This window comes from Acinonyx jubatus, chromosome E1 (assembly GCF_027475565.1).
Source record: "Acinonyx jubatus isolate Ajub_Pintada_27869175 chromosome E1, VMU_Ajub_asm_v1.0, whole genome shotgun sequence".
Taxonomy (NCBI): Eukaryota; Metazoa; Chordata; class Mammalia; order Carnivora; family Felidae; genus Acinonyx; species Acinonyx jubatus.
Genome location: NC_069397.1, coordinates 48,608,359 through 48,635,641, shown reverse-complemented (window position 1 = coordinate 48,635,641; position 27,283 = coordinate 48,608,359). Strand labels below are relative to the sequence as shown.

The 27,283-nt window shown below is 50.7% G+C and overlaps 1 protein-coding gene across 3 annotated transcripts in view; it reads left to right on the top strand.

Moving 5' to 3' along the window:
- Positions 1-21,184, top strand: part of FAM20A (FAM20A golgi associated secretory pathway pseudokinase) — a 50,969-nt gene extending 29,785 nt beyond the window's left edge. For all 3 annotated transcript variants that reach the window (XM_053211523.1, XM_053211521.1, XM_053211522.1), the window contains exons 2-11: positions 7,847-8,031; positions 8,762-8,812; positions 10,360-10,438; positions 15,398-15,490; positions 16,272-16,387; positions 17,067-17,247; positions 18,234-18,343; positions 18,732-18,813; positions 19,275-19,334; positions 20,553-21,184. In XM_053211523.1, coding sequence (XP_053067498.1) covers positions 7,857-8,031; positions 8,762-8,812; positions 10,360-10,438; positions 15,398-15,490; positions 16,272-16,387; positions 17,067-17,247; positions 18,234-18,343; positions 18,732-18,813; positions 19,275-19,334; positions 20,553-20,817 — 1,212 coding nt within the window. In that variant the 5' untranslated portion in view covers positions 7,847-7,856 and the 3' untranslated portion in view covers positions 20,818-21,184. The remainder of the gene's footprint in view (positions 1-7,846; positions 8,032-8,761; positions 8,813-10,359; positions 10,439-15,397; positions 15,491-16,271; positions 16,388-17,066; positions 17,248-18,233; positions 18,344-18,731; positions 18,814-19,274; positions 19,335-20,552) is intronic.
- Positions 21,185-27,283: the final 6,099 nt, after the last annotated feature.

Below are 27,283 nucleotides of genomic sequence, written 5' to 3'. Positions count from 1 at the left end.
GGGCTTTCGAGATGGCCCTTGAAGGAGTTCCATGGGTGAGGGTTTCTGTCACAATGGACCAAAGCCTTGGAAGTCTCTACAGAAGAGATTTAAGGGGCACCCGGGTGGCTCGGTCGGCTAAGCGTCCGACGTCGGCTCAGGTCGTGATCTCGCAGTCCATGAGTTCGAGCCCCGTGTCGGGCTCTGTGCTGACATCTCAGAGCCTGGAGCCTGTGTCTCCCTCTCTCTCTGCCTCTCCCCCCACACTCTCTCCCTCCCTCTTTCTCTCTCTCTCTCTCAAAAATAAATACATAAGACATTAGAACACAACCAACCAAACAAACCAATAATTCTGAGTCTAGAAATGAAGCAAGGATGTTGAGTAATAATGAAGATTATTGAGAAAAGCATCTCTCCTGTTGTCTACGTATAAGATGGGGTTGAGGGAGTGGTTGTGTTTACAGTAAAAACAAAAAAAGTCCCTAATAATTGTGGACATGGGGAATGAATTCCAGAGCCCTGACTGGAACCTGGAGGTTAGATGAGATGGCCGAGCTCCAGCCCCCTGCGGTGTGTGGCCGCATAGCGGGGAGCTGATCCCATTTGCCAAAACCAGAGCGAGTGCGCAACGCCCCAGGAGGGAGGTGTCGCGAAGGGCAGATGGGGGGACCCCGGCCCAGAGCTGCTAGAGGACGGGACTTGTTCCATTCAGATGCCTGCAAAGTCCGAGCATGGAGGCTGCGTCCAGGTACTCAACCAAGACGAGCAGGTGTACACACGCGCGCATGCACACTCACATACACACATATATACACACTCACATACACTCACATATACACACTCGCACACATATACTCACATTCACACACATACACACTCACATATTCACACACTCACATACACACACATTCACATATGAACACACACATACACTCACACACTCACATATACACACTCGCACACACATATACTCACATACGCTCATATACACACTCATACACACTCACATATGCACACATTCATACTCACATATTCACACACTCACACTCTCATCTACACACTCGCACACACATACTCACACTCACATTCACACACATACACACTCACATATTCACACACACATACACACACTCACATACACACATTCACATATGAACACACACACACTCACACTCACATACACACATATATACACACTCACATACACTCACATATACACACTCGCACACACATATTCACACACTCACATACACACACTCACATACACACATACACACACATTCACATATGAACACACATACACTCACATATACACACTCGCACACACATATACTCACATACGCTCATATACACACTCATACACACTCACATATGCACACATATTCATACTCACATATTCACACTCACTCACACATACACACTCATATACACACTCGCACACACATACTCACACTCACATTCACACACATACACACATATTCACACACACATACACACACTCATACACACATTCACATATGAACACACATACGCTCACACTCACATACACACACTCGCATGCACATATACTTGCATACACTCATACACACTCACATATGCACACACATATTCACACTCTCATATTCACACACATATACACACTCACATATGCACACACATACTCACACACACACATACACTGACATATACACACTCACATATTCACACATTCACATACACACACTCACACACCTTTTTTTTTTATGTCTATTTATCTATTTTGAGAGAAAGAAACGGAGCAGAGAAAGAGGGAGAGAGAGAATCCCAAGCAGGCTCCGCGCTGTCCGACGCAGGGCTCGAACTCACAAACCCTGAGATCACCGCCTGAGCCAAAAACCAAGGGGGGGGGACACTTAACTGACTGAGCCACCCAGGCGCTATATCTTTTCAAAAACATAAGGGGATTTACTGTTGCCATATTGATTGACCTGCTTTTTTTAGAAGACGACTATCCTTTTTTTTTTAAGTATAACAAACAGGAAAGAAAGCAGGTAACCCCCCCTTCCCCTCACCCCGCCCCACGCTCACCGCTTTCATGCTTGCCACTGACAACCGTGATCAGAGCGCAGGCTGGCGGTGTGCCTTTTAGGGTTAAAAAAGGGGGCGCCTGGGTGGCTCAGTCGGTTAAGTGCCAGCTGGGCTCAGGTCACGATCTCGCGGTTCGTGGGTTCGAGCCCCCGCGTCGGGCTCCGTGGTGACAGCTCCGAGCCTGGAGCCCGCTTCGGATTCTCTCCCTCTCTCTGTCTGCCCCTCCCTTGCTCATGCTCTGTCTCTCTCTTTCTCAAAAATAAACGGAAGGAAGGAAGGAAGAAAGGAAAAGATATGACCCTTAACAGCCCTAATTTAATCATTCAAAACAAACAAAAAAGCAGTAGAAAGGATACCCTTTCTTTCCCGCCCCACCTTCTCCCCAGGCTATGGCACTGGCTCTGGCGAGGGCAGGATGACAAGCCAGAGAGCCAACTGTCCCCACCTAGCAGTAAACGTGGATGCTGTAAAGAGGAATTTGTCCTCGTCCAGAAGTTGCACTCAATTTGCCACATGTGTTTTTCCTTCTCTGGACTCTGCCTCCCCGCCTGCTGCTGCGGCTGGAACCCATCAGCTTGGAGCGCCCCGCCCCCCCAAACCCTGTGCCCGGAGCGCCCCTCCCCCCCCAACCCTGTGCCCGGAGCGCCCCACCCCACACCCCTGTGCCCAGACGCCCCTCGGCCAGGCTCTTCCTCCTAACTTGCTCTGGGCGCTGCTCCGATTCGGGGTGACTAGCTTAGCTCCGGCCTGTGCAATCTTTCCACCAGACTCCCAAGAGAGGCCAGCAGGCCACTGAGATTGAGCCTCAGAGTCTGGCCTGACTAGTCGCTAAAATAAAAATAAATGTTAATAACGTAAGGAAAAGTTGGCGGGAGGCCTACAGACCTGGTCAACAATGTGTCCTTTCCCCTGATGGTCATAAATCATAAGACACAGGTCATGTTGAAGAACGATCACAGTGGCTCACATCTCCCCGCACCCCGGGCTGGATGGCTGCCACCGGCTTGCTGTCTCCGGCAAGAGGTCTCAGCCGTCTTTGTCTCTTCTGCTCTTGCAGACCAAAGTCTTAAAATAACAGAGTTCCCTCGCCTTGTCTGCTCTGTGCTCGGACTTCCCCACAGCTACGGGGCCGGGGGGACAGGGTGTCTTAAAACCACCCTGCACTGACTCAGGTCACATCTGCATCTGCTTTAAGGGCAAAGGGCACTGAACACGGGTGGGGTGCTATTTTGTTATTTTGTTGTTGTTGTTGCTGTTGTTGTTCTAGCTTTAGTGGGGTGTAATCAACAAAGCCTATATGTGTGTAAGGTGCAGAGCTTCATATTTCGATACCTTGTTAAATAATCCACCACTATGCAGCCAATGAACTTATCCATCACCTTACATAGTTACCTTGTGTGTGTGCGTGTGTGCGCGCACGAAGCGAGAACACTTAAAATCGACATTCTTAGCCTATGTCAAGCGTGCACTAGAGTATCCTTAACTGTGGTGACACTGCCGGGTATTAAATCTGCAGAACTTAACGCATCCTTAAGCTCTCCCCAGTGCTCCTTCCTCTCAGCCCCTGCAACCACCTTCCCACCCTCTGCTGCAATGAATGAGTTGGACTGTGTTAAATTCCATATATGAGTGAGCTCGTGCAGTGTCTGCCTGCCTGTGTCCGGCTTCTTTCACTTCGCACAGTGCCCTCCGGGCCTCATCCAGAAGTCCGTCCACGGGCAGGATCTTCTTTGTTAAGGCTGAATAATATTCCATGGTGCAGATATACCACACGCCCTTTACCTAGTTATCCACTGACAGACATAGAAGTTGCTTCCGTGTCTCTTGCGAATAAAAACCACAGTGAACGCGGGAGTGCAGGCGTCTCTTCAAGTACGGGCTTCGTTCCCTTTTTACATATACCCAGCCTACACAGGATGTTTTAAATTTTTTTGTAATTTTTTAACTGTTTATTTATCTTGAAGGAGAGAGAGAGAGAGCGTGAGCAGGGGAGGGGCAGAGAGAGAGGGAGACAGAGACTCTGAAGCAGGCTCCAGGCTCTGAGCTGTCAGCAGAGAGCCCGACGAGGAGCTCGAACCCACGAGCAGTGAGATCATGACCTGAGCTGAAGTCGGACGCTCAGCCGACTGAGCCACCCAGGCACCCTGGGGATGTTTTAAATTTTAAGTCAACATGTTTTAAAAAGGAGATTATACATTGTGATCAGAATCTGGATTTTTAGGGGCACTTGGGTGGCTCAATCGGCTAAATGTCCGACTCTTTTTTTTTTTTTTTTTTTTTCTTTTTCAACGTTTTATTTATTTTTGGGACAGAGAGAGACAGAGCATGAACGGGGGAGGGGCAGAGAGAGAGGGAGACACAGAATCCGAAGCAAGCTCCAGGCTCTGAGCCATCAGCCCAGAGCGCGACGCGGGGCTCGAACTCACGGACCGCCAGATCGTGACCTGGCTGAAGTCAGACGCTTAACCGACTGCGCCACCCAGGCGCCCCTAAATGTCCGACTCTTGATTTCCACCTCAGGTCATGATCCCAGAGTCATGAGAGGGAGCCCCGCATCAGGCTTGGCACCACAGTGCAGAGCCTGCTTAAGATAGTCTTGGGGCGCCTGGGTGGCTCAGTCGGTTAAGCGGCCGACTTAGGCTCAGGTCATGATTTCGCGGTCCGTGAGTCCAAGCCCCGCGTCGGGCTCTGTGCTGACAGCTCAGAGCCTGGAGCCTGTTTCAGATTCTGTGTCTCCCTCTCTCTGATCCTCCCCTGTTCATGCTCTGTCTCGCTCTGTCTCAAAAATAAATAAATGTTAAAAAAAAAAAAATTCTCTCTCTCTCTCTCTCTCTCTCTCTCTCTCTCCCCCACTCGCTTGTGCACACTCTCTCTAAAAAAAAAAAAAAGAAAGAAAAAGAAAAAAATATCTGGATTCTTAGCTTCTCTTGAAAACTCAGAATAAAAGATTTGTCAGGAAAATGTAAGTTTCCTGACAACAAACGCTTTGTTTTGTACACAGCCCTATTTCCAGTATGTAGATCAGCGTCTAGCAGTCAATAAATGTTGATGAATGAATAAATAAATGAACAATGACAAGACATGACTCCTGTTAGCTGAAACTTAATGGCAGCTGTCCCCTTTAGATGGGGAGTGTGCTCTCCCTTGCATGTCAAGTAAGTGTGCTCTACAGATGAGTTAAGGGTGGAGAAATGAAGCTCATACTTTTGTGGGCTGAATGCTTATGAGTCCCCTGCACCCACCCACCCCACCACCAAATTCATATGTCAAAGCCCTAACTTCCACGGTCATGGTATTTGGAGGTGGGGGTCTTTGGAAAACAATGAGGTTTAGATGAGGTCAGGAGGGTAGAGGCCCATGACGGGATTAGTATCCTTACAAGAAGAGAACGAGACGTTCCCCTCTCTCCACGTGAAGACACAGCGAGAGGGTGGCCATCTGCAAGTCAAGAAGTAAAAACCCTCATCCAGAGCTCAATCTGGGGGCGCCTGGGTGGCTCTGTCAGTTAAGTGGCTGACTCTTGATTTCCGCTCAGGTCACAACCTCAAGGTTCATGAGTTCGAGCCCCACGATGGGCTCTGTGCTGACAGTGCGGAGCCTGCTTGGGATTCCCTCTCTTCCTCTCTCTCTCTGCCCCTCCCCTGCTCCTACATGTTCTCTCTCTCTCTCTCTCTCTCTCTCTCTCTCAAAATAAATAAATAAATATTTTCTTAAAAAAAGAACTGAATCTGCCCATACCTTAATCTTGGACTTGCCGGCCTGTAGAACTACAAGAAACCTATGTCCGTTGGCTAAGCCGCCTGGTCTGCAGAATTTTGTTACGGCGGCCAGAGAGGGCCAATATACACACACTGCTGCCAGGTGCTTATCTTAGCCCCCCGGAGAGGCTGATAAAGGAGATAATGGAAACGCATAGCTCTGCCTGCCGGATGTGAGTCTCACTGAATTCTGTAGATGGGTAGAACTGTGTCCAGAAAGGAAGTTCCGTCCATGTAGAGTTACCTCGCCGTCCGCACCCCTTCTCTCTCCTGACCTCCTGGCTGGGGTTGAGGAAAGCCTTCTGGCCTGGACCTTCCTGGCCACTAGCCCCCAAGATTGTAAATGGGCAAGTACTGTGGACCGATTTGTGTCCCCGCCCCCCAAGATTCCTACATAGAGCGGGCCCTAATTCAATAGGACTGGTGTCCTTATGAGAGCAGGCGACGCCAGGGATGCTCGCACACAGAGAGGAGACAACGTGAGGAAGCAACGAAGGCGGCCATCCGCGAGGCCGAGAGAAAGCGAGAGGGGGCGCAGGCGAAATCGGAACGTGGCCACATTTTGATCTTGGACTTCGGCCTCCGGAAGCGTGCGAAAATAAATGCCTGCTGTTGACCCTCCCGGTCAGTGGTATTTTATTTGGGCATCTGAGCTAAGACGGTGGGTCAGGGTTCATTAGCAATGTGGACACAGTGCCTAAAATACACAAAAGCTTTTCAAACGCGGCAGGACCTGAACAAAGAAAATGTGCTGGCTCGAAAAAGAAAACTCCAAAATCAAAATGAATTCATGTGTAATTAAATGTTTTTACAAAACAGTGAGTCAATGTTGACTCGGCTACATTACTGGATGCTTTATTCTTAACAGAATTCACAATGACAGAATTCAGAAATCAAAAATCATGGCAAAAAAAAAATGTTTTAAAAACCCACACCAACCCATCACAGACCTCAGAGGTGTGGCATCAGCTTGAGAAATATGCACATAGAGGAGCACCATTTCCCTGCCCCCAAAATCCCACGTTCCCCTGCAGTCAGCGTCTCCTCGCCAGGTGACATCATGCTAATTTGCTCTGCCTTCCAACTGGAAGCCTCCACCTTTTTATTCAACCATCTGCTGAAATAATGCCTCCCTCTCTAATCCTTAGATACACCTGTCGCCCGCCGGCCTCTCCTCGCGCACCCCTGTAATACCCCATTCGATCCAAACGCCCCCCATTCATTAGGATCCAGCTGAAGTCCACCTTCCTCCCCGATTGTCTTCCTCTGACCAGTCTTTCCCTTCTCCAAAATATTGGGAGCGAGGGGGTAGTCTGAGCCACATATCTAGCAGTCAACTTATAACTGCCTTCTGTGTGGCTCCGATGATTTCACAGACCTACAACTTGTCTCCCAAACTAGACTCTTGGCCTCCGTAGGGCACTGGCATTGGTTTTTATTTGTACCCTGGTAGAAAAGGCTCTTGAGTGGGCCAGCAGTAAATGGCTAATTAATTCTTCTTTTCCTATATGACTCATCGTTTAATCTACTGTCTAATCTATCTCTACTTAAGGGATCCTTGCCCTCCATTCACTTCCTTCTCTCCATAGGTCAGAAAATAGTGCGGAAATATAACAAACAGACTTTTCCATGGAAAAGTGCACAGGAGAGGCCCAGAACACCTCCTCGAGATCCCCAGTTATAGGAAGTCCCCAATTTTACTCGTCATCATCTACTCTTTTCTTCTGCCGTGGTTGTCATGGTTTATAGTTAGGTATTTTGTGTGTTTGTGTATGACACTGTGTAACCATGCACCTGTTGCACTCGCTAGATTGTAAGCCCTCAGAGGGCAAGGAAGGCGTGTGCCCGTTTTGCTGCCCCCCCCCCACCCCGCCCCGCCATGGTATCCTAAGCACAGCAAAAGGCCGGGTACACAGTGGGCACTTAATACTGCTGCTGAATGAATGAAAGAATGAACAGAGAGCCCAGACACGGTGCTTTCGCAAGTCTCTGCCTTCTCGTAGCCCAACTGAAACAGAACAAAACTCTCTCTGCTCTTTTAGGCGGCACAAGATGTACCAAGAACAGCTCAACCTTACCTCCCTGGACGCGCCACTACAGCTCCAACTTGACGCCAGCTGGATCCAGTTCCACCTGGGGATCAGCCGCCACGGGCTGTACCCCCGGTCCAGCCCTGTCGTCCGCCAACTGCTCCAGGACATGAGGCGCTCTCCCACCATCAGCGCTGGTGAGACTCACAGGGTCGCCTTGTGGGACGCCTTGACTTTCTCCCAGAGAAGCCGCGTAAACCATGTCAGGCTGGGCTCTAGCGGGAAATCGTAAAGGGTTGACTCTGACACCTGATAGGTAAGAAGAAGAAAAGGCTAGCCATTGATCCTTTCCCCCTTTGAAAGACCTCTTTTCATGCTGATCGCCTCACCACCCCATCAGAGAGCCCTAAGAGTTTCCACACACTTAAAGGATGGTGGTTTTGCTACCATTTATTGGATGCTCCTTTGGAACCTGTCAACGATCTTTCATACAGCGACTACGTGACGTAGACCTTATCATGGCCATTTTACAGGCGGGGAAACTGAGACTCAGAGAGGTTAATCAGCTCAGCCAAAGACCCCGTGGTGGCGCTGGGATTCAAACACAGACCTGCTGTGTCCCAGGTCTGGGCTCTCAAGCACTCCAACAGTCCAGTTTCTAGCAGAGACCAGACTAGCATCCTTCACTCACCCAGGCGCTGCTCGAGTACCCGCTGAAGGGCTAGAGGGCACGGGCCCTGGGACGGAGCAGGGTGGAGGCTGCAGCCAGCTGGGGCCCCGGGACGTGCCCTGCTGAGTGGGCAAGGGCCCCCTGGGCCGCCTCACCGTCTTCCCCACTGCGGTCTAAACCAGAGTCGAGGGCCCTGTGTGGTGGGCTCTTCCAGGAACAAGCCTGGATGTTCTCACTGCCCTTTTCTTTCTTTGCAGATTACAGTCAGGACGAGAAAGCCCTGCTTGGGGCTTGTGACTGCACCCAGAGTAAGTGGCCCGGCCCCGCCTCTGTCCAGCCCCCTCCCCTCCACAGCCCTGTGAACCCCAAGATTTGGCAACAACAGGGGGGGCCCATCGTCCACTCTGTGGTCCACTTCTGGTCGGAAGTTGGAGCATGACTCTCTCTGCCTAATCTCTGAGAACGCGACATTTTCCCCCACCCATCCACCCACACAAAAGAAAAGGGATTTTAAGAGGTACAGTTACCAGGCCCCCGCTGGTGAGCCTGGGGTCCCTGCATCATCAAGGAGCTTGCTAGGAATGCAAAATGTCGGGGTGCCTGGGTGGCTCAGTCAGTTAAGCACCCAACCATTGATCTCAGCTCAGGCCTCGATCTCAGGGTTGTGAGTTCAAGCCCCAGCTGGGCTCTGCGCTGGGCCCGAAGCCTGCTTAAAAAAAATAAAAATAGAAAAGGGATGCAAAATTTCCATCCCCACTCTGCTTTTCTGAATCGGAATCTGGAAATTAACAACATCGTCGGTTCTCAAGCTGGCCCCGTACTAGAGTTGCCCAGAGAGCTTTAAAAGGTACCGTGTACTGACCTCCCCCCCCCCCAGGAGATTTTAATTCAGTTGTATGGGGTGATCCCCAGGCAGCAGAATTTTGAAGCCCTCCGGGTGCTTCTAATGTACCCAAAGTTGAGACCCACTGGGGTAAATGATGAAAAGAATCAAAAAGATAAATGTGAGCTATAGCCCCTCCCAGGGTGCTATGAATTGGGTACAGGCGTGGCTGGACACCGGAATCCCCAGCCCTCAGCGTGGGCAGGTCTGGGCCGGACACTGAGGCCCACAGGCCAGTCACCGCCAGCGATGAGTAACCTCACGCATTGACGGCAATACTTACCCAACAGGGAAATCCCCGTGTAAGTCATGATGTGACAAAGGTTTGGAAGAAAGTTTGTAGGGCCCGGGGCTCCCCTTTCCTTTAGTTTAGCACCTGCCCTTTGCCATTTGATAGAAGACAAAGGTTGAGCAAGTCGTTGTCCCAACTGTCACGGGGCTTATAGCAAGGCCAGGATGGGGCAAAGCGTGTGAAGGGCTCCATGACATCCCTGGAGGCAGCGCTCAGCTCAGGGTGACAGAGGTGCCCCCGCAGGTGTCTTACTCACCAGACCCTGTCTCACCCAGGTATGCAGTGTCGAATGGAAAGAGATGTAGATAAACTCGCCCAGTGCAATGTAACAGGTGGCACAACCAGAATCCACTGGGACAGAGGTACAAAGAGGAAGACAGTGGTTCTTCTTAGGAAAACGTTTTCTGGGGTTTGCAGTGAGTGTCTGTCCGGGGAATCCCGCATTGTCTGCCCTGTTCCCACAACAGCAGACAAAGTAATGTCTTGAGCCCCTGGACCCACTCTCCGTGGCCTGACATGCTAGACCTTACCCTGCAAGGTTTTGAAAGCAAATGCTAGGCTTTGGGGTCTTATTAAGAACCAAGAGAAGAAATCAGCTGGGTTTTTTGAGTGAACAAAGGCTTACAGCCCTGAGGTTAGGCCCAGAAGGATTGTTAACTCCCCACTTCTCCCCCTTACAGTTGTGAAACCCAGTGGGGTCCACCTCAAGCTGGTTCTGAGGTTCTCAGACTTCGGGAAGGCCATGTTCAAACCCATGAGGTAAGTGACTGCCTTCCTCACCTCCACGTCCAGCTGTGGCAGCCGTAAGGGAGTTTTGACCAAAAATTAATAAATGTGGGCTAAAATCTTCAAGCTAGTCCTTTATGGGCTCTCTTGGGGGCAGTCTGCCCAAGCGTATAACTGATTTTAGTGATCATGAAAAACAGTAAAAGGCAGTCTTGATCAGGTCGTTGCTCGTATCTAGGCCACATGCTTTACCTGATTGGCTCTTGGGTCATCAATAGGCTTATGGGCCAGGTACTGTCACAGAGGGGCCACCTTGCCCCAACCTCCCTGCTGTAAGCAGCAGAACTGGGATTCAAACCCAGACGGCTGGCTTGCAGAATTCCCACTGCACCTCTATACTTGATCCCCACTTTTGTTTCCAGGCCCAGGACCCTCACAAAGTCTACTTTATAGATGACTGAAAAACTAGACAATGAAGAAAGGGTACTAGGGAGGCAATTACACCTTTACGTTAATTTCGGTTTTATTCCTAACAACAGCACATACATGTCTTTAAAATACTGTGGCCCAGATGTGTGGGCGAAATACTATGCAGTCTACAGACAGAGCTTGGTGTACATATGGATTCCTGGCCCCAAAGGGTCTATAGCTCAAAGACTGGGGACTTTTGAGGTGACACTGTCCCTCCTGCAGATGACACGCACAAGGGAAAATGGCCCAAGAGGGGTTCCCGTTACCCAGGTCACGCTTTCTGCCAGAAGGCACTGTCTTCCAGGGGATCCAATTAGACTGACTTAGAGTCCAAACCTCTGGCAATGGACAGGCTTTAGTACGTGCATTGCTTTGGCAAAACACCCCTTTAAAGAGAGCTTCTGTGCACACTGGGATCACTTGGGGACCCTTAAACATCCTGATGCCTGGGGCGCCTGGGTGGCTCAGTCGGTTCAGCGTCTCACTTCAGCTCAGATCACAGTCTCATGGTTCCTGACTTCGAGCCCCGCGTCGGGCTCTGTGCTGACAGCTCAGAGCCTGGAGCCTGTTTCAGATTCTGTGTCTCCCTCTCTCTCTGATCTTCCCCCGTTCATGCTGTGTCTCTCTCTCTGTCTCAAAAATAAATAAATAAATAAATAGCCTGATGCTTGAGCCCACCCTCCGGGAGTCCACTAGGACTGGTCTGGGAGCTCCCCCTGTGATCCCAAGGCCAGACGACCTTGGGAACTGCTGTTACATAAGGGGATCCTCCATTGCTCCCGTGTGAGAATCCAAACACCTAGTTATTTGGTCAATTTCAACCTGTAACTTATCAGAGAGGTACATGAAACAAGTGAATGTCTGCCTGTCTTTAATTTATTGATGAAAAAGACCCCATCCTATAAAATGATATGCAGATTCGTAGAAATCTTGCCTGTTCCTTCCAGACTCTTGCCTCGCTCATCCAAAAAAATTTTATTTATTTATTTTGAGAGAGAGAGACAGAGAGTGCGAGCAAGGGACGGGCAGAGAGAGAGAGAGAGAGAGAATCCCAAGCAGGCTCCACGCTGTCAGCACAGAGCCCAGCATGGGGCTCGATCCCACGAACTGTGAGATCATGACCTGAGCCAAAATCAAGAGTCAGACGCTTAACCAACTGAGCCACCCAGCGAACCATCACTCATCCAAAATGCTTAATGTCAATCATCATCGTCACCAGGGTCAAGTTGGGGGCCAATGTTGAAAGAATGTTAAGTTCTACACCCTTCACTGCCACCAGTCTGTTTTAACCAGTTCTGTCGGTAATAAAACCCAACGCAGAATGGAGGCATCTCTGCTGAAGGAGTCTATCCCTGACAAAATAAGTTAAGAGGAGGCTGTGTCATTTGAGAACTGGCAAGGAATCAAGTATAGAGAAGTTCACTTTTCTGAGGGGCAGTTTTGGGAGGGGATCTCATCTCGTATTCAGGCATATAAAATACTGGGGGAAAATTGTGTTCCTTTTTAAAGGGAGCGATCCCCGTGAGCAATACTGGGGGAAAATTGTGTTCCTTTTTTTTTTTTTTTTTTTAACGTTTATTTATTTTAGAGACGGAGAGAGACAGAGCATGAACGGGGGAGGGGCAGAGAGAGAGAGAGGGAGACACAGAATCGGAAGCAGGCTCCAGGCTCCGAGCCGTCAGCCCAGAGCCCGACGCGGGGCTGGAACTCACGGACCGCGAGATCGTGACCTGAGCCGAAGTCGGACGCTTAACCGACTGCGCCACCCAGGCGCCCTGTGTGTTCCTCTTTAAAGGGAGTGATCCCAGCGAGCACAACTGGCTGGTTTAGCCAAGGCTCCAGGAGAAGGCAGGTGATTCTTTGTCGCGCCACTCGGCTGAACACAGAGCCACCAAGTTTGGGGAATTACAGGGCTTTAAACGATTATTATGGTTAGTCATGCGGGGTGAGCGCAGGCTCAGAGGTGAGCACTGGTTACAGAGAGGAGGCAGAAGGAACGCGGATGTAGAAACACAAGGCATTAAAGAGAAGCATAGAAACAGTGATCAACTGGGGCCTCTGGGTGGCTCAGTTGGTTAAGCACCCCACCCTTGATTTTGGCTCAGGTCATGATCATGCGGTTCGTGAGATCAAACCCTGAGTCGGGCTCTGTGCTGATGGCACAGAGTCTGCTTGGGATTCTCTCTCTCCCTTTCCCTCTGTCTCTGCCCCTCCCCCCACTCCGGCTCTCTCTTTCTCTAAATAAACTAAAAAAACGATGAGAAATCTGCAAATTCACCTCACCTCATCGGCTCCACGAGTTGCATTCTCAGAGCAGAATTCTTATCCGGCACATGAGCATGGCTGTGAGCTTTTAAAACAAAAGCTAATATAGAGCGGATGAGGTTCACTGTGACTTTTTATACGTGGGGATGAAAACCACTCACACGGGCCACGTTTTCCTGCAGGAAAGAACAGGAAGGACTTGCCTGCCCCTTCACTTAACAAACAAAATACAAAGACTGTTCAAACGAACAGGGTTATCTCTCTGAGCGTAACGCAAAAGTTTCCAACATTGTGTCTATTCTTACACCGTAACACAAAGTGCAACTGTGCATCTGTACGCAATTTAGTCCAAACCCAAACAGCATCGTTTAAAAATGTTTTCCTTGGAAAAGCATGCGTTTATTTCTACATGTAACTTACAGTAAAAAAAAAAAAAAAAAATTGTCCCTTCTTAAAAACGTCTTCAGATGATTTCAATTCTGACCATAATTCAAGATTATATTTTTCACGTGATATATGCAATATATATACTGAGAAATACGTCAGCGCTTGCCGAAGCCTGAGAAGCACCCAGGTAAAAATGATTTTCAAGTTTAAAATCACATCTAGATATGCCTTACAAAAACAGGGAAAAGATGCTTTAGAAAATTCTAGAAAGGGCCGGAAGATTGTGTAATCTTAGGGATGGATGCCTGGATGTATTCTTCTGGATATTCTTCAGGAATTAAAATTTGGAGAATGGGACACACGGACGGTCCTTGCTGCCCAGACATCCAGAGGCGACGCTGGTGAGGAGATGCGGGGCAGGCCTGGGCACCGAGGCCGGTCCACTAAATGTGGCTGCGCCCTTTTTAAATAGAATCCCTGCTGCTGGGCAGCCTCTCGCTGTGGTTTCTAGGACTTGTGTTTCTTGGCAAAGCGCACGTCGCTATTTCAATTGCTGGGGCTGTGTGTTTACAGCTTTCTGCAACACCGTGCTCATTTACCCGTGGACGGCCTCTGCAGCCCTCTCATGGTCCCACACGATGGATGATACGATTGCTCAAAGGTCTTCGTCCTTCTGTATCTTAGCGTCGAGGCAGGTCACCCAGGCTGCCCGTGATGACCGCGAGGCACCTTCCTGAACACACACGCCAGCCGGCCCGTCACACCCAGGCAGGCTGTCGCTTTTCAGGAATCCGTTAGAAATTTTAAAATGTACATAAATCAATTTCCTCTGCACCAGCCTCCCTCGAGCCTCTGGCTGGGCTCACTCTCAGGACCCAACTGAGGTTTCTCTGAGGGGACAGGCTCGATTACTCACCCCTGTCACCCTAAGACTTGAACCCTCTCTGTTCTTCAATATCAGTTGTACTAAACTATAATATAATAACCCGGGGCGCCTGGGTGGCTCAGTCGGTTGAGCGGCCGACTTCGGCTCGGGTCACGATCTCGCGGTCCGTGAGTTCGAGCCCCGCGTCGGGCTCTGTGCTGACGGCTCAGAGCCTGGAGCCTGTTTCGGATTCTGTGTCTCCTTCTCTCTGACCCTCCCCCATTCATGCTCTGTCTCTCTCTGTCTCAAAAATAAATAAACGTTAAAAAAAATTAAAAAAAATATATAATAACCCTAGGGCACTGTTCCTGTTATACCGCCCCGCCTGCTCGTCTACCCCTAACCCTTGACACCTGGGTCTGTGCCAGCTGCTCGTTCTCTTCTGTTTACACCTGCTGAAGGATGTCTGTCTTTCTTCCGGACCCAACTACTTTTTAAAAAAAATTTTTTTTTAATTTATTTATTTTTGAGAGAGAGAGAGAGAGTGCACAGGCGCAAGTTGGGGAGGGGCAGAGAGAGAGGGAGACACAGAACCCGAAGCAGGCTCCAGGCTCCGAGCCATCAGCACAGAGCCCGATGCGGGGCTCAAACCCACAAACCGGGAGATCATGACCTGAGCCGAAGTCGGATGCTTCACCGACTAGGCCACCCAGGCGCGCCTGGACTCAACTACTTTTTAAAAGAATCAGCCGCTGTCCCCAAAGTTGCTCAAACAGGAGACCTGGTAGGGGGAGTGCCTGCCGGACAAGCTCCGGGGAGAATCCTGCAGGTCTGCCCCCGGCCCAGGGAGCCGCAGGCCGACCGTGGTGTCCCGCTCCGTCATGCACACGGACCTTAAAAGCATGAAGGCATGTTTCCCCTTCCCCGCGATCACGCTTCTCAGCTCTCTTCTCAGGCTCCCGCTGAAGTCTGAGTCCAGGGCGTGACTCCTCCCTTCCTTCCAGACAGCAGCGACATGAAGAGACACCCGCCGACTTCTTCTATTTCATCGACTTCCAGAGACACAACGCTGAGATTGCAGCTTTCCACCTGGACAGGTAGGGCCGGGCCCCGGGGACGTGGCGTGGACTTGGAGGGCTGACGGCCAGAGAGGGGCGCTGGGCAGACCCCCAGGTGGGAAGCCCCTGGCATTTCTTCCTTCTGGCACCCGGTCATTCGTGAACCTCAGTGTTGCCCTTGAACCCAACGCGTTTCCTCACTCAGCCCCACCACTGAAAAACACAAGGTTTCTAAGGTAATGAGAAGAATGACCTAGAGAGAAAACTAACCCTGCCAGGAGGCTCAGGCTGCCACCCTGGAGCTGACCTTGCCCTTTGCTCTAGTTTCCTGCTCTGGAGACGGGGAAAAGGCATTCACCCCCATGTACCCCAGGAGTCTTAAAGTTAAACGATGTTAAAAGGTGAAAGCGACGTCCTAAACTTCCTCCCCTCCTATTTGCCCGGCATTGCTACTCAAGGTGTGTTCTGTGGACTGGCCGCCAGGGGGCACCACCCGGGAGCTTTTCACAAATGCCGAATCTCGGGCTCCCCCCTGGACCCACTGCGTCAGAGCCTGCAAGTGAGCGAGATGCCAGGTGACTCGTTACGTACATGGAATTACGAGAAGCTCTGACCTAGGACACGGCCTGCGTTGTGCGGAGGCTTGCCCAGGAGGCCTGCCGGAATCGGGATTCCTTTTCCACTCCTTCCGATACGGGTTTGCCCTGGGCACGGTCAGCTCAGTAGCGCAGAGCGCCCTCGGCTGGCCGTGGTCGGGAATGGCAGTCGACGTCCAACGGGCCACCACCGCCCTCCCTGAGCAAGGCTTTGTCTCTTTCAGGATTCTGGACTTCCGACGAGTGCCACCCACAGTGGGGAGGCTAGTCAATGTCACCAAGGAAATCCTAGAGGTCACCAAGAATGAAATCCTGCAGAGTGTTTTCTTCGTCTCTCCAGGTGGAGTACTGGCCGGAGCAGGGTTTGCCACCGGGATGGGTATATGCTGCCCCCGGACGCTCCCCCCCTGGTGCCCCCGAGGATCATGCGTATGAGATGCCAAGCAGGCTGTGTGGGCATGAGCTACAGCGCCAGCCTCCCCGGCATCAGATGTTACCCATGCAAACAAAGAGCATTCTAATCACACGGATGGGATGCCGGGAGGCGGGGTCCCACGCTTCCTCTGTCCTGAGACATTTGAAAATTGGTACCCAGCATCCCCAGTCTAAAAGCATTCACGGGGCGCCTGGGGGGCTCAGTCGGTTAAGCGTCCGACTGTTGGGTTCCGGCTCAGCTCACGGTCTCGTGCTTTGTGGGTTCGGGCCCTGCCTCAAGCTCCGAGCTGACAGCATGGAGTCTGCTTGGGATTCTCTCTCTCTCCCCGTCTCTCTTTCTCTCTCTCTCTCTGCCCCTCCCCCGCTGGCTCTGTCTCTCTCTCAAAATAAATAAATTGAAAAAAAAAAGCATTCACAAGCCCTGACATCTGGAAATGCAGTATTTTCTTCTTCTTCTGCCTCTTCCCAAGCTGTGAGTTCAGGGTTTCCCTTCCCTCCTAGAGGATTTGGGAGGGGGGGGAGGGGGCGCTGGAAAATGGCCTTGCCCCTTTCTCTTAGTCCTCTCTCTCCTCCGCACCCTCCAGCCAGCAACGTGTGCTTCTTTGCCAAGTGCCCATACATGTGCAAGACTGAATACGCCGTCTGCGGTAACCCGCACCTGCTGGAGGGCTCCCTCTCCGCCTTCCTGCCGTCCCTCAACCTGGCCCCCAGGCTGTCTGTGCCCAACCCCTGGATCCGCTCCTACTCGCTGGCAGGAAAAGAGGAGTGAGTTGGCCCCCTGGCCACAGTGCCCTGCCCCCGGCCCTCCAGGCTTGTCCCTGACAGTGGCTACAGTCCCTGTCCCAAGGCCTGGCGGCTAGCCTGGCTTTTGGACCCCAGAAGCTGCCCCCGACCATTTGCCTGACATGGATTCTGGAACCAGCTGTGCCTCGTCTCCCCCTTTCGCTCATGGATTCAGTTACAAAGAGCCTACGGTGTACCCAGTACTGGGTGCCAGGGGGTATGGAAACCAAAGACCCAGGCTCTCCCCTCGGGAGGCTCCCAGCCTAGTGGGGTGGTCAGACAAGAAGCCTGAGTATGAAAACACGGTGCTACAGCTGCTCGTCATACACACGAGCCCATGAGGAGCCCATGGGAGGGACGCCTGCTTCTCTCTGGCTGCTCCCCCAGGGCCAACCCCACAGCAGGCACTCAGTTTCTAGCAGGTGATGGAATGCATAGGTTCATCCGTCCAGCCACCGCTGAGGACAAGTGAGTGGAGAAGGGTTTCTGGAGGACAGGACAGATCCTCGGGGACTCGTGAAGGCAGGGTCAGAGCCCAGCAGATGGACAGGGACAAGAGGGCATTCTAGCAGGGGAGCATAGGAAAGGGAGAGGTGACAGAGAATGGGGGCCTGGCAGGGGGGCTCCGAATCGTTCAGGGCCAGGGTCCAGGAGGCTCGGTGACAGGAGCTGCAGGCTCTGGCACGCGGTATCCCAGCCAGGAGTATAGCGCCCAGCAGAATGGATGCTCAGGACCCAGAACCTTCTTCGCCCCACGTGGGGTCTGCAGCCCCCCCCCCCACCACCACATGTCTTTGCCCGGGGGCCTCCTGTGTCCCCAGCTACCACCCGCATGCCCAGGACCTGCCGGCAGCCCAGGGTGGGATCGGGGAGGCAGGGATCGGAGGGGGCGAGGGGAGGTGTGAGAAGGACCCCCAACACCTTGCCATCTTGGCTCTTCCAGCCCCAGGACTTCTTCTCCCCCTCAGGTGGGAGGTCAATCCATTGTACTGCGACACGGTGAAACAGATCTACCCATACAACAGCAGCCGCCGTCTCCTCAACATCATCGACATGGCCATCTTCGACTTCTTGATAGGTAGGTCCCCGGGCTCGGGCCCTGGGCCGCAGTGGCCCCCCCCCCCCCCCCCGCTCTTGGGCTGGGATTCGCCGTGACCTTGGGCGGAAGAGTTGCAGCCTGGAGCGCGAGGACTGAGTGAGCTGGGGAGCGGCCCAGGTCCCAGACGACAGAAATTCCCACGCTCCCCTCTTCAGAGAGGACGTCACTCGGGAGGCAGGCACGCGGTGTGAAAACGGCCCACCGGAGGGCTTGCTTGCCTGGGTTGGCTCCCTTCTCCCTCTGCGGCTCCACTCAGGACCCCGGGGAAACAGCCTGTGGCCTTGGGTTCGGAGTCCGGCCTCAGCCGGTGACAGGCCTCCGTGCCCGGGAGAGCTCAGAGGTCCGCAGCGTCTGCCCTCCTTCACAGGGAACATGGACCGTCACCATTACGAGATGTTCACCAAATTTGGGGATGACGGGTTCCTTATTCACCTTGACAACGCCAGAGGGTAAGTGGGCCGAGGCCGTGGCCCTGGTGCGGCTGCCCGGGGCAAACGGGAGGCCCTTCCCCGTCCCGTTTCCGGCCGCCTTGCCCCACTCCTTCCACTTCCTTTTCCTCTTCCTCTTTGCTAAGTGACGCTAGAGTCCCCTCCTACCTGGGAGCGTTAGTGAAACAGACTCACGTTTTCCGTATTTTTTTTTTACCGTGTGGTTCAGTCTTGGAGGCAGAACACACGGTTCATCCTCAGTGCCTGGTCCCCTGTAGTCAGGGAATGAATGAACGAAGGAACGAATGAATGCACATCTTTGGACAGAGGCTTCTGTGAGCTGATTGAGGAGGGGGCTGGAGAGGAAGCCACACGATCCCCGGCGTTTTACCCCAGGGCTGTGAGTCAAAACAAGGGTGAGGTAGAGGAGAGAGGCAACCATTAAGAAGGAGGCCACCCTGAAAGCCCGTGTCCCCTTCCAGGTTTGGACGACACTCCCAGGACGAACTCTCCATCCTGTCACCGCTGTCCCAGTGTTGCAGGTAAGCTTTCAGCTCCGGGGCAGGTCACGATCGCGACTCTTCACGCTCTGAAGGTCTCAAGTGTGCACTAGGACGCCGGTGGGAAGGATGAAGGGAATGACCTCCTTTCTGGTACAGCCACAGAACCGTCCCCAGCAACAGCCTCTTTCACCTTTCAGCATAGGATGACTGAGGACCTCAAGGCTTGCAAACCCTCCGGTTGCCAACTTGAATCTTTAACCCACTCAGAGATCTCACTCTTGCAAAGCCTGGGTCGTCAACGGGACTAATCACATCTCTGCTTCGCTCAGCACTCACAGAAGCTCAGATTACTACCTGCTCACAGGTCTAAGATCCTGATGGAAATCCCATAAACTTGGGGCGGCCGGCTGGCTCAGTTGGTAGAACACACGACTCTTGATCTCAGATCAGGTTGGGGGTTCGAGCCCCACATTGGGTGTAGAGAGTACTTAAAAATAAAATCTTAAAAAAAAAAAAAAAAAAAAGTCCCATAAACTCACGTCAGGTTGAAAGGAGGTAGTTAGACTTTGTGCGGCCGCCATTCTCTAGAGAATGTCTAACCCACCTCCACACCTCTCCGGGGCTCAGGTCAGGCTCGTGAAATGGCCCACCTGCTCAGGTGCGGTGTCCAGATCTAACTAGAAATCCCGAGACGCGCGCCTAGCAAAACCACCTTTCATTTCCAGCTGGGAAACTCAGAGCGAAGCATGCTTTTTATCTGCTTCCTAGCTTCATTTAAGCGTGCCTCCCTCCATCCCTCCCTGTCCTCCTCAGGCCAGGCAGTGGCTGTTGAGAAAGCCAGTCGGACAGTTAAGCTGCTTACACATCTGAGTGCAAGTCGGATCCCCACATACGAAGAACTCAAATTCCTAAAGCCCGGATTGGTTCCACCCCATTGCCATCCCTCCAAGAACCTGACACAGAGAAATCATATAAAGTTGGCAAGGAACAACCTGGAGGCTGGCTTTGGAGATGGCAAACGTCCTCGTCATGTCACCTGCCAGAAGTTTCTCTCGTTGGCTTTAAATCTCTTTGAGATGCCATTCAATGCGGCTTATTTCCTTTTCCCTGGTTTTCATGAAAATGGGCTCAAAATGACCCCGGGGAAGGCGGCTCCCAGGACATCGGCTACAACAGCTGCTTGCGGGGAAACCGAGTTCAGGCAGGCTTTTCCCTTTGCATTTACTTAACTTGCCTCCTCTGACTTTGTCCTTCCAGGATAAAAAAGAAAACGCTTTCGCACCTGCAGCTGCTGGCCCAAGGCGACTACAGACTCAGTGACGTGATGCGGGAGTCTTTGCTAGAAGACGAGCTCAGCCCCGTCCTCACGGAGCCCCACCTGCTGGCCCTGGACCGGAGACTCCAAATCATCCTACAGACAGTGAAGGGGTGTGTGGAGGCCCACGGAGAGCAGAGCGTCATTGCCAGTGACCCCGCAGGAGAGTCGGCCCCGGACTCTGGCCGGGCTAACCCGACAAGCTAGGGGCCGGGTGAAGCCGCGTGTCAGGGACGACGCCTGCGGCCGGCGGTGGACTCGGGTGCGGACCCCGGCTTCCCCGCACCCCCGTCGAGGGGGGAGGCGCTGGGTCAGGAAGTCCTGGGGCACCAGGATAATTCTACAGGAGCAAGACCCAAAGGAGAGGGATCCGCCGAACTTCCTCGGTGCACTGCTTCTCTAGGGCACCTCCTTGGCTCCCTCTTTCCCAGAAGGCACTGCTTCATCAAGGCCACAGACCAGCTCCTGAACCCACCAGGGGAATCTGGACAGGAGTCGGGCTTGGAAGGCCGGGAAGCCTTGTCCCCGGGAAAAGGGTAGAACAAATAAAATAAAAGGACACCAGTGGCACCTAGCTGACCTCCAGATCCTTAGAATATCTACGAGGATAATTTCTGATCCAGATAAAATACCTGGCATCTCACAAGCAGACAAAAAAACAAACAAACAAAAAAAATCTAAAAATGGTAGCTCTCCAACCGGTTCAAAGTAGACCTAACCCTTTCTATTTATGTCCCAGTCACTGTGGCCCACGTGAATAGAATAATCCCTGGCTGGCTGGTCCAAAAGTAGTTTCTCCAACGTTATTACGAGAGGTAGCAAGAACATAGGAATTTGCTCAGAATATCTGAAAGGGGATGTGTTCAATCTGGAGAGTATTTAAATCTCAAGTGAAAGGACGTCAGGTATGTCAAAATTAGCGTCCGGCAACAATAGAAGGAACTTCAGTGAAGGGAAAAGCAGGGCCGTCCCGAAGGGGGAACGGGCACCGGAATGGGCCCGGCACGTGCGTGAGCCTGTACTCCGGCAGGAGAAAAGCCAGGGCCCACCCCTCCCCCACAATCCTCTTTTCCAGAAGATCCCAGAACCTGTCACCCTCCTGGTCCCCGAGAGGCAGGGGGCTCTCTGGACAGGTCTGACGCTCTGGACGCCCCTCCCCAGCTGCTTTATCCAAAAAGGACTAAATTGAGTTGACTTTCGAAGCCTCCCTTAGAAGTTGAGTAGATAGGGGTCGCGTCCCCTCAGCTTTCTCCCTACTGACTCGCCCACATCGGAGAGGCCTGTCACCGGAGGCTCTGTCTCACGTGCCCTAAGTCAGGTCTGAAAACCCAAATGACAGGAACGTGGTCCTCCTGTGGGAGTGATCAGTCAGTCCACAAGTAAAAATGGCTGCCTTGATCACATCAACTTCTCTGAGGCCAGAGATTCCAATTCTAGAAATGTGAGGGGGGGTGGGAGGGCCTGGGGAGGGGGGAGGGGGACTTGAAAGCTGTCAGTGAAGCAGGTCCCAGGTCAGGAACCGGAAAGGTCACCCAAGCCCTCCTCACTGGACAGTGACACGGGTCTTTCTGACCCAGCTGGTCCCCGTAAACCTGGGTCTCTGTGACATTCGCTGAGCTTGGGTTAGGAGAGTCAACAAACAGGTTTCTGAGACTCAGAAACTCAGTAACTCAGACACAGGGGGGACAGAGACTCAGAAACTCAGACACAGGGGGAACCCCTGACCCTCCAATGTATACAGGAAAAAATGGTCTCAGAGAAATTAACTCAAATCACACCAGTGAATGATTTAAACCAACTCCCGGGTGTTCTTCCCACTGTGACACAGAAACCCAACGGTAGGTCAGTCTGTGAAGTTGTGTTTGTTTCCGGAGAAAATGAACCCTTTCGTAGAACTTTCACCCCAGAGACTTCCATCACGGTAGGGCTCTACTACTGCTCAGGGTTTCCCACTTGATGGACTGTCTCCTACTTCAACACGGGGTTTCCTTTGGGTAGAGGGACCAGGTCACCGCACACAGGATGGCAGAAAAAAATATGCAGGCAAAGATGTTCCAAGAATAGCACAGAACAGTCTGGGACGTCGAGCTGCAGAGCCTGCGGAAGGCAAGCCACAGCCCCATGTCAAACCCAGCCACGTTGAGGCCAGTGCGCTGGTGTGAGAATGGCCTATGATAAATTTTGGTGCATTTTACAAACTAAGAGTAACAGCAATCAGTTTGACTACAATACGTAGGGTACGGAGAGATCTAGTTATTTGCTTCAACGCTCCATTATTTTTTCACTGATGCGGAGGACAAGACTGCATCAATGTCAAAAATACCAGAAAGCAAAAAGGCTCCTCTCTTACGATGGTCAGGTTCTTCCAACACGTCCATTCTGGGCCACTGTTCAACTTCCCCTAACACAAAAATTCTCCCCTCTCTTTGTAAAAACTTTTCACACTACTATGGACAACGAACTGAAAAGTGAAAGGACACTGTACATGAATTGGGAGAGGAAGGGGTTGGAAGGAATTTGTTTGAGCCTGCGCAAAAGCCGGGAGGACAATCGGAGCTCGAAGACCGGAGAAAGTGCAGTGGGTTCTCTTATTCGTGGTAGTTTTACGGTCTATAAAGTCTCCGCAGACGCCAAATTGGGGGAGACTGAACCATCCGCGCCTAGAGGACACACAGGGGGTAGATTCCCAGGAGCCCCCAGTGGCAGCACTTCTGTAAACAACTCAATACATAATCTTGACTCGTGTGTTGAAGACACCATCCTATGCGTTGTCGGTTTACAACACCGAACTTGTGGCCAACAGCACTGCAACTCATGCCTGAAAGAAGCGGCTTAATATACTTCCTTTCCCCACCAGACACACATCACAGCTTTCCCGCCCTTAGGAACACTAGTTAGCACTTCAGCACTACACTTGGGGGCCATTTCAAATGGTGCAGTCACCAACAGAAAGCGCAAAACTGCCAGAGTAGCACTAAGCAGACCGTGAAACAGACCTGTGATGACAGTGTGAGAGCCGAAACCAGAAGGCAGAGCATCCCTTTGTTCAAGCTCAGCCGGGCACCCGCATGTTGGGAGAATCAAAGTCTTTGCCCCTCCGCCCATGTCCCCGAATGACAGGGAAGGTGCTCCGTGTACCGACTTGGGGGGGGGGGGGGTCACAAATTCTAGCCGGTAGGCAAATCTGCAGAATTCACAAATACACCACCACGAATATACAAGGACCAACTGTGTAACTCATTTGAGATTAACCAAGATGATAAAAAAAACAACAACAAAGCTCTCCATCTAGTGGCGACTTGGAGAATCACAAAGCTACTTAAGCTAAATTGGCAGAACTTGGCACAAAACGAGAAAGATTACACTCGCTAGTGGTTTGGGTTTTAGGTTGACCCGGGATGAAGTCACAGCTCTGAACTTACATTAACAAATTTAAACTTTAAATGTACACAACAATACCGATCTCTATGTGAAAGTTCCACAGGGTAAGAAGGGAGAGGTTTAAGATTTTCCCTTTTTACTGGTAGTGGTTAGGATAGCTCACTTTAGGGGGAGCATTAAATGGCGATGTGGCCTTTGCATTTCGGTGCTGTTTTAGCCGTCTAGAAACACAGTGCCGGGGCCTAACAAAAATACAAGAAAGGATTCCGTTATTAATCCATGACCAGCGATAAAGCAGGATTAAGAAAATGATCATCTGGGGAAGCCTGGGTGGCTCAGTCAGTTGAGCGTCCAACTTCGGCTCAGGTCATGATCTCACGGCTCGTGGGTTCGAGCCCCACATCAGGCTCTGTGCTGACAGCTCAGAGCCTGGAGTCTGTTTCAGATTCTGTGTCTCCCTCTCTCTGCCCCTCCCCCACTCACACTCTGTCTCTGTCTCAAAAACAAATAAACATTTTAAAAAATTTTTTAAAGAAAATGATCATCATGCTCCTCCAATTCTAAAATGTCAGCATCTAAGTCAGCAAAAGACAAAAAAAAAATTCCACACGAGCCAGTGTTCTAGAAGAATGAGAACAGAATCAGCGCAGTCAATCCAAGGAAGTTCTCTTCAGTTCTTTTCTGTGGTGACTCTACATGCTCCGCCTCCAGGGGGCTGAGGGAGGGGGCTACTAAATCAGGACAAAGTGTGCATGTTACAAAGCGGCACAAAGTAAAGAATGTTCGGGAATATGACACATCTTCACTGGATGTGAAGACATTAATACCAATAAACTAATGAGTACAACTGAATCGTCTCGGAAACCTGAGGAGTAGCAGAATTAAGACTCCATGAATGCAAAATATATAGAAGCATACCTGAATAGCCAAATGCATGTCTTGAATTTAAGCCACAGAGTATGCGGATACAGAAATGACGATTCCCGTGAGCTCTGGGAAAGTTCCAAGGGCAGAGAACCACTCTTGTCTCAAATAAAAAGGAAATCTTTCGGCTTCTGAGTTAACCTTTTCCTCCTATTACTCAGTGAACAGGTCGGCTAACAACTCAATTATGCTTCGAGTAAGGATTTCGGACTCATTCTTTAACAAACTGAATTGGAAAACGTTGAAAACACACATAATCCCTTCAAAACACTAATCCCATAATTCACTTGATTTTCATTCTTGCCCACCAGATTTCAAAGTTTCTGGGGGAGAAAGGGAAGAAGACAAGGAAAGGAAAAGGGGAATAAAAACCGATTCATTTAAGAATGTAAATTATTTCGTTTTTTTTTATTACTTGACCTACCGTTAAGACAATCTATAACAAAAAGAATAGAGTATATCAGCACACACAGTATAACCGGACTAGTAAACCAGGGAACAATACAAAATGGTCCTTTGGCCATCTGCACTTTCTAGAGCAATAAATCTCTTAAATTCACTTAACCACGCCCGGAAACAATGACTTCTAAAGCCCTGAATATCAACTAAGACAAATTATGCCGGTTGTGGTTTCTCACATATACTCAGATTGCACAAAGAGAAAGCTTTAAATGTGATAACTTTTCAGTTTAGACTTAAAGTTCCTTAGATTAAAACCTACAAAAGGGAGTAAACAGCAAGCCAAATGATTTAAGAGCAAAACTCATTTCGAAGGCATTGTATGTATCTAAATACACGTGAACATGATTATATACACATACGAAACTGTGCAAACTTACGGCATTCTAAATAATTCAGTTAAGTACAGTTTTGGCATTTAAACAAAGATTAAATCAAGCTTTAAGCTAGTAAGAACAGAACTTTTATTTTTCATTTTTACATAGAAAAGATAGCTAAACACAAAGTACAGATCCGAAAACCTTCATTTCGGGTAATTTTGAAAAATACAAAAATTTGTAATGTGGTGGCCATCACACTAAAATGTAAATAAAACCGCTTTCCCAGATGTATCCTCCAAACTTCATTAACAACCTGAAAACCGTCCAAATCTATGAACCAAACCTGCCATGACCAATTTAAATTCCCCGGGAAAGGGCTGGAAGGGGACTGGTAATCACAGCCAGTTGCCCACAGATGGAAAAACGCTTGCAGTCACTCCCCAATGTAACCGTACGTTACATATAAATCAATGAAAACAAAAGCGCCTAACATGACAGAACTGTGAAATTTTGTTTAAAAAAAAATTAACAAAAATAAAAATAAACCACTGGGTTATCACTGGTGCACATGGAATAATGGAACAGAGAAGGATGTTGAGGCTGGAAAAGACTGAAATACGGTGAAGACTCGAAACACAAGTTTGCTGTAAAACATCAAAAACGTTTGCCAGGGAAAGAAATGCTAAATGGAAAAGCGGAACTTCTCAACCTGGAAGAACAGAGACACGCCTCACCCCCCCCCCCCCCCCCCCCCGGCCCGTGTAGAACACTCTTCCCAAATCTCCCGCCCCAGGGAATTTAGCGGCACAGGGTCCCCAGCACTGAACTCTGTGCGCCTGGCACCTCTCCCTTTACCAACACCACCTCCATTTTTCTGCTGGGACATTCGTCCCGTGTGTTCTATTCCCAGCAAACTCAGTCTCCTGCAGTCGGTGTTTAATGAACACAGGAGGGAATCCCGGAGTCAACTGAACCATGTACATTTAGCCAAGAGCTCTAAGTTAATGACCAAGAGCGTAGGCCTCAAATCCTTATTCCCGACTCGGCATCTGGTGATCAGCATTTGGCACTAGCTGGGGAAATACGGGTCTAATCAGAATTTTTGAGCTGAGGCAGACGTAGTTAATCCGTAACTCAGTGTTTGCAGCCTAGATCTGGTTTCAAACTCAAAAGGCAGGCAGAGATAGCCACATCTACACATGGCAGAACTGGGAAACACTGACAACAGGACGCAAGACCAGGAGAAGGGGCTTGACAAAAATTCTGATGAAAAGAAAAAAAAAGAAAGAACGCAACAGATCGCGTCCATCCGATCCTTAGCAAAGATGGGCGTTTTCCCACCCTTAAGCTAGTTGAAGTACAGGCAGATGTCTTTCTACTACACTAGGATTTTTCTAGGTCTGTTTTTCCTAATCCTCAGAGCTTAATGAGAAATCATTAATTCTATAAAGCAGTACAGCACATGAGTACAGTCTAAAATATACCTGCGGTAACCGGAAAGTTGTGTCACTGAGCGACAGAAGCCCCTCGCGCTGTCACCCCCCTGCCCTACACGGCCGGCGGCGCAGGGGGCGCCCCGCCCAGGCTGA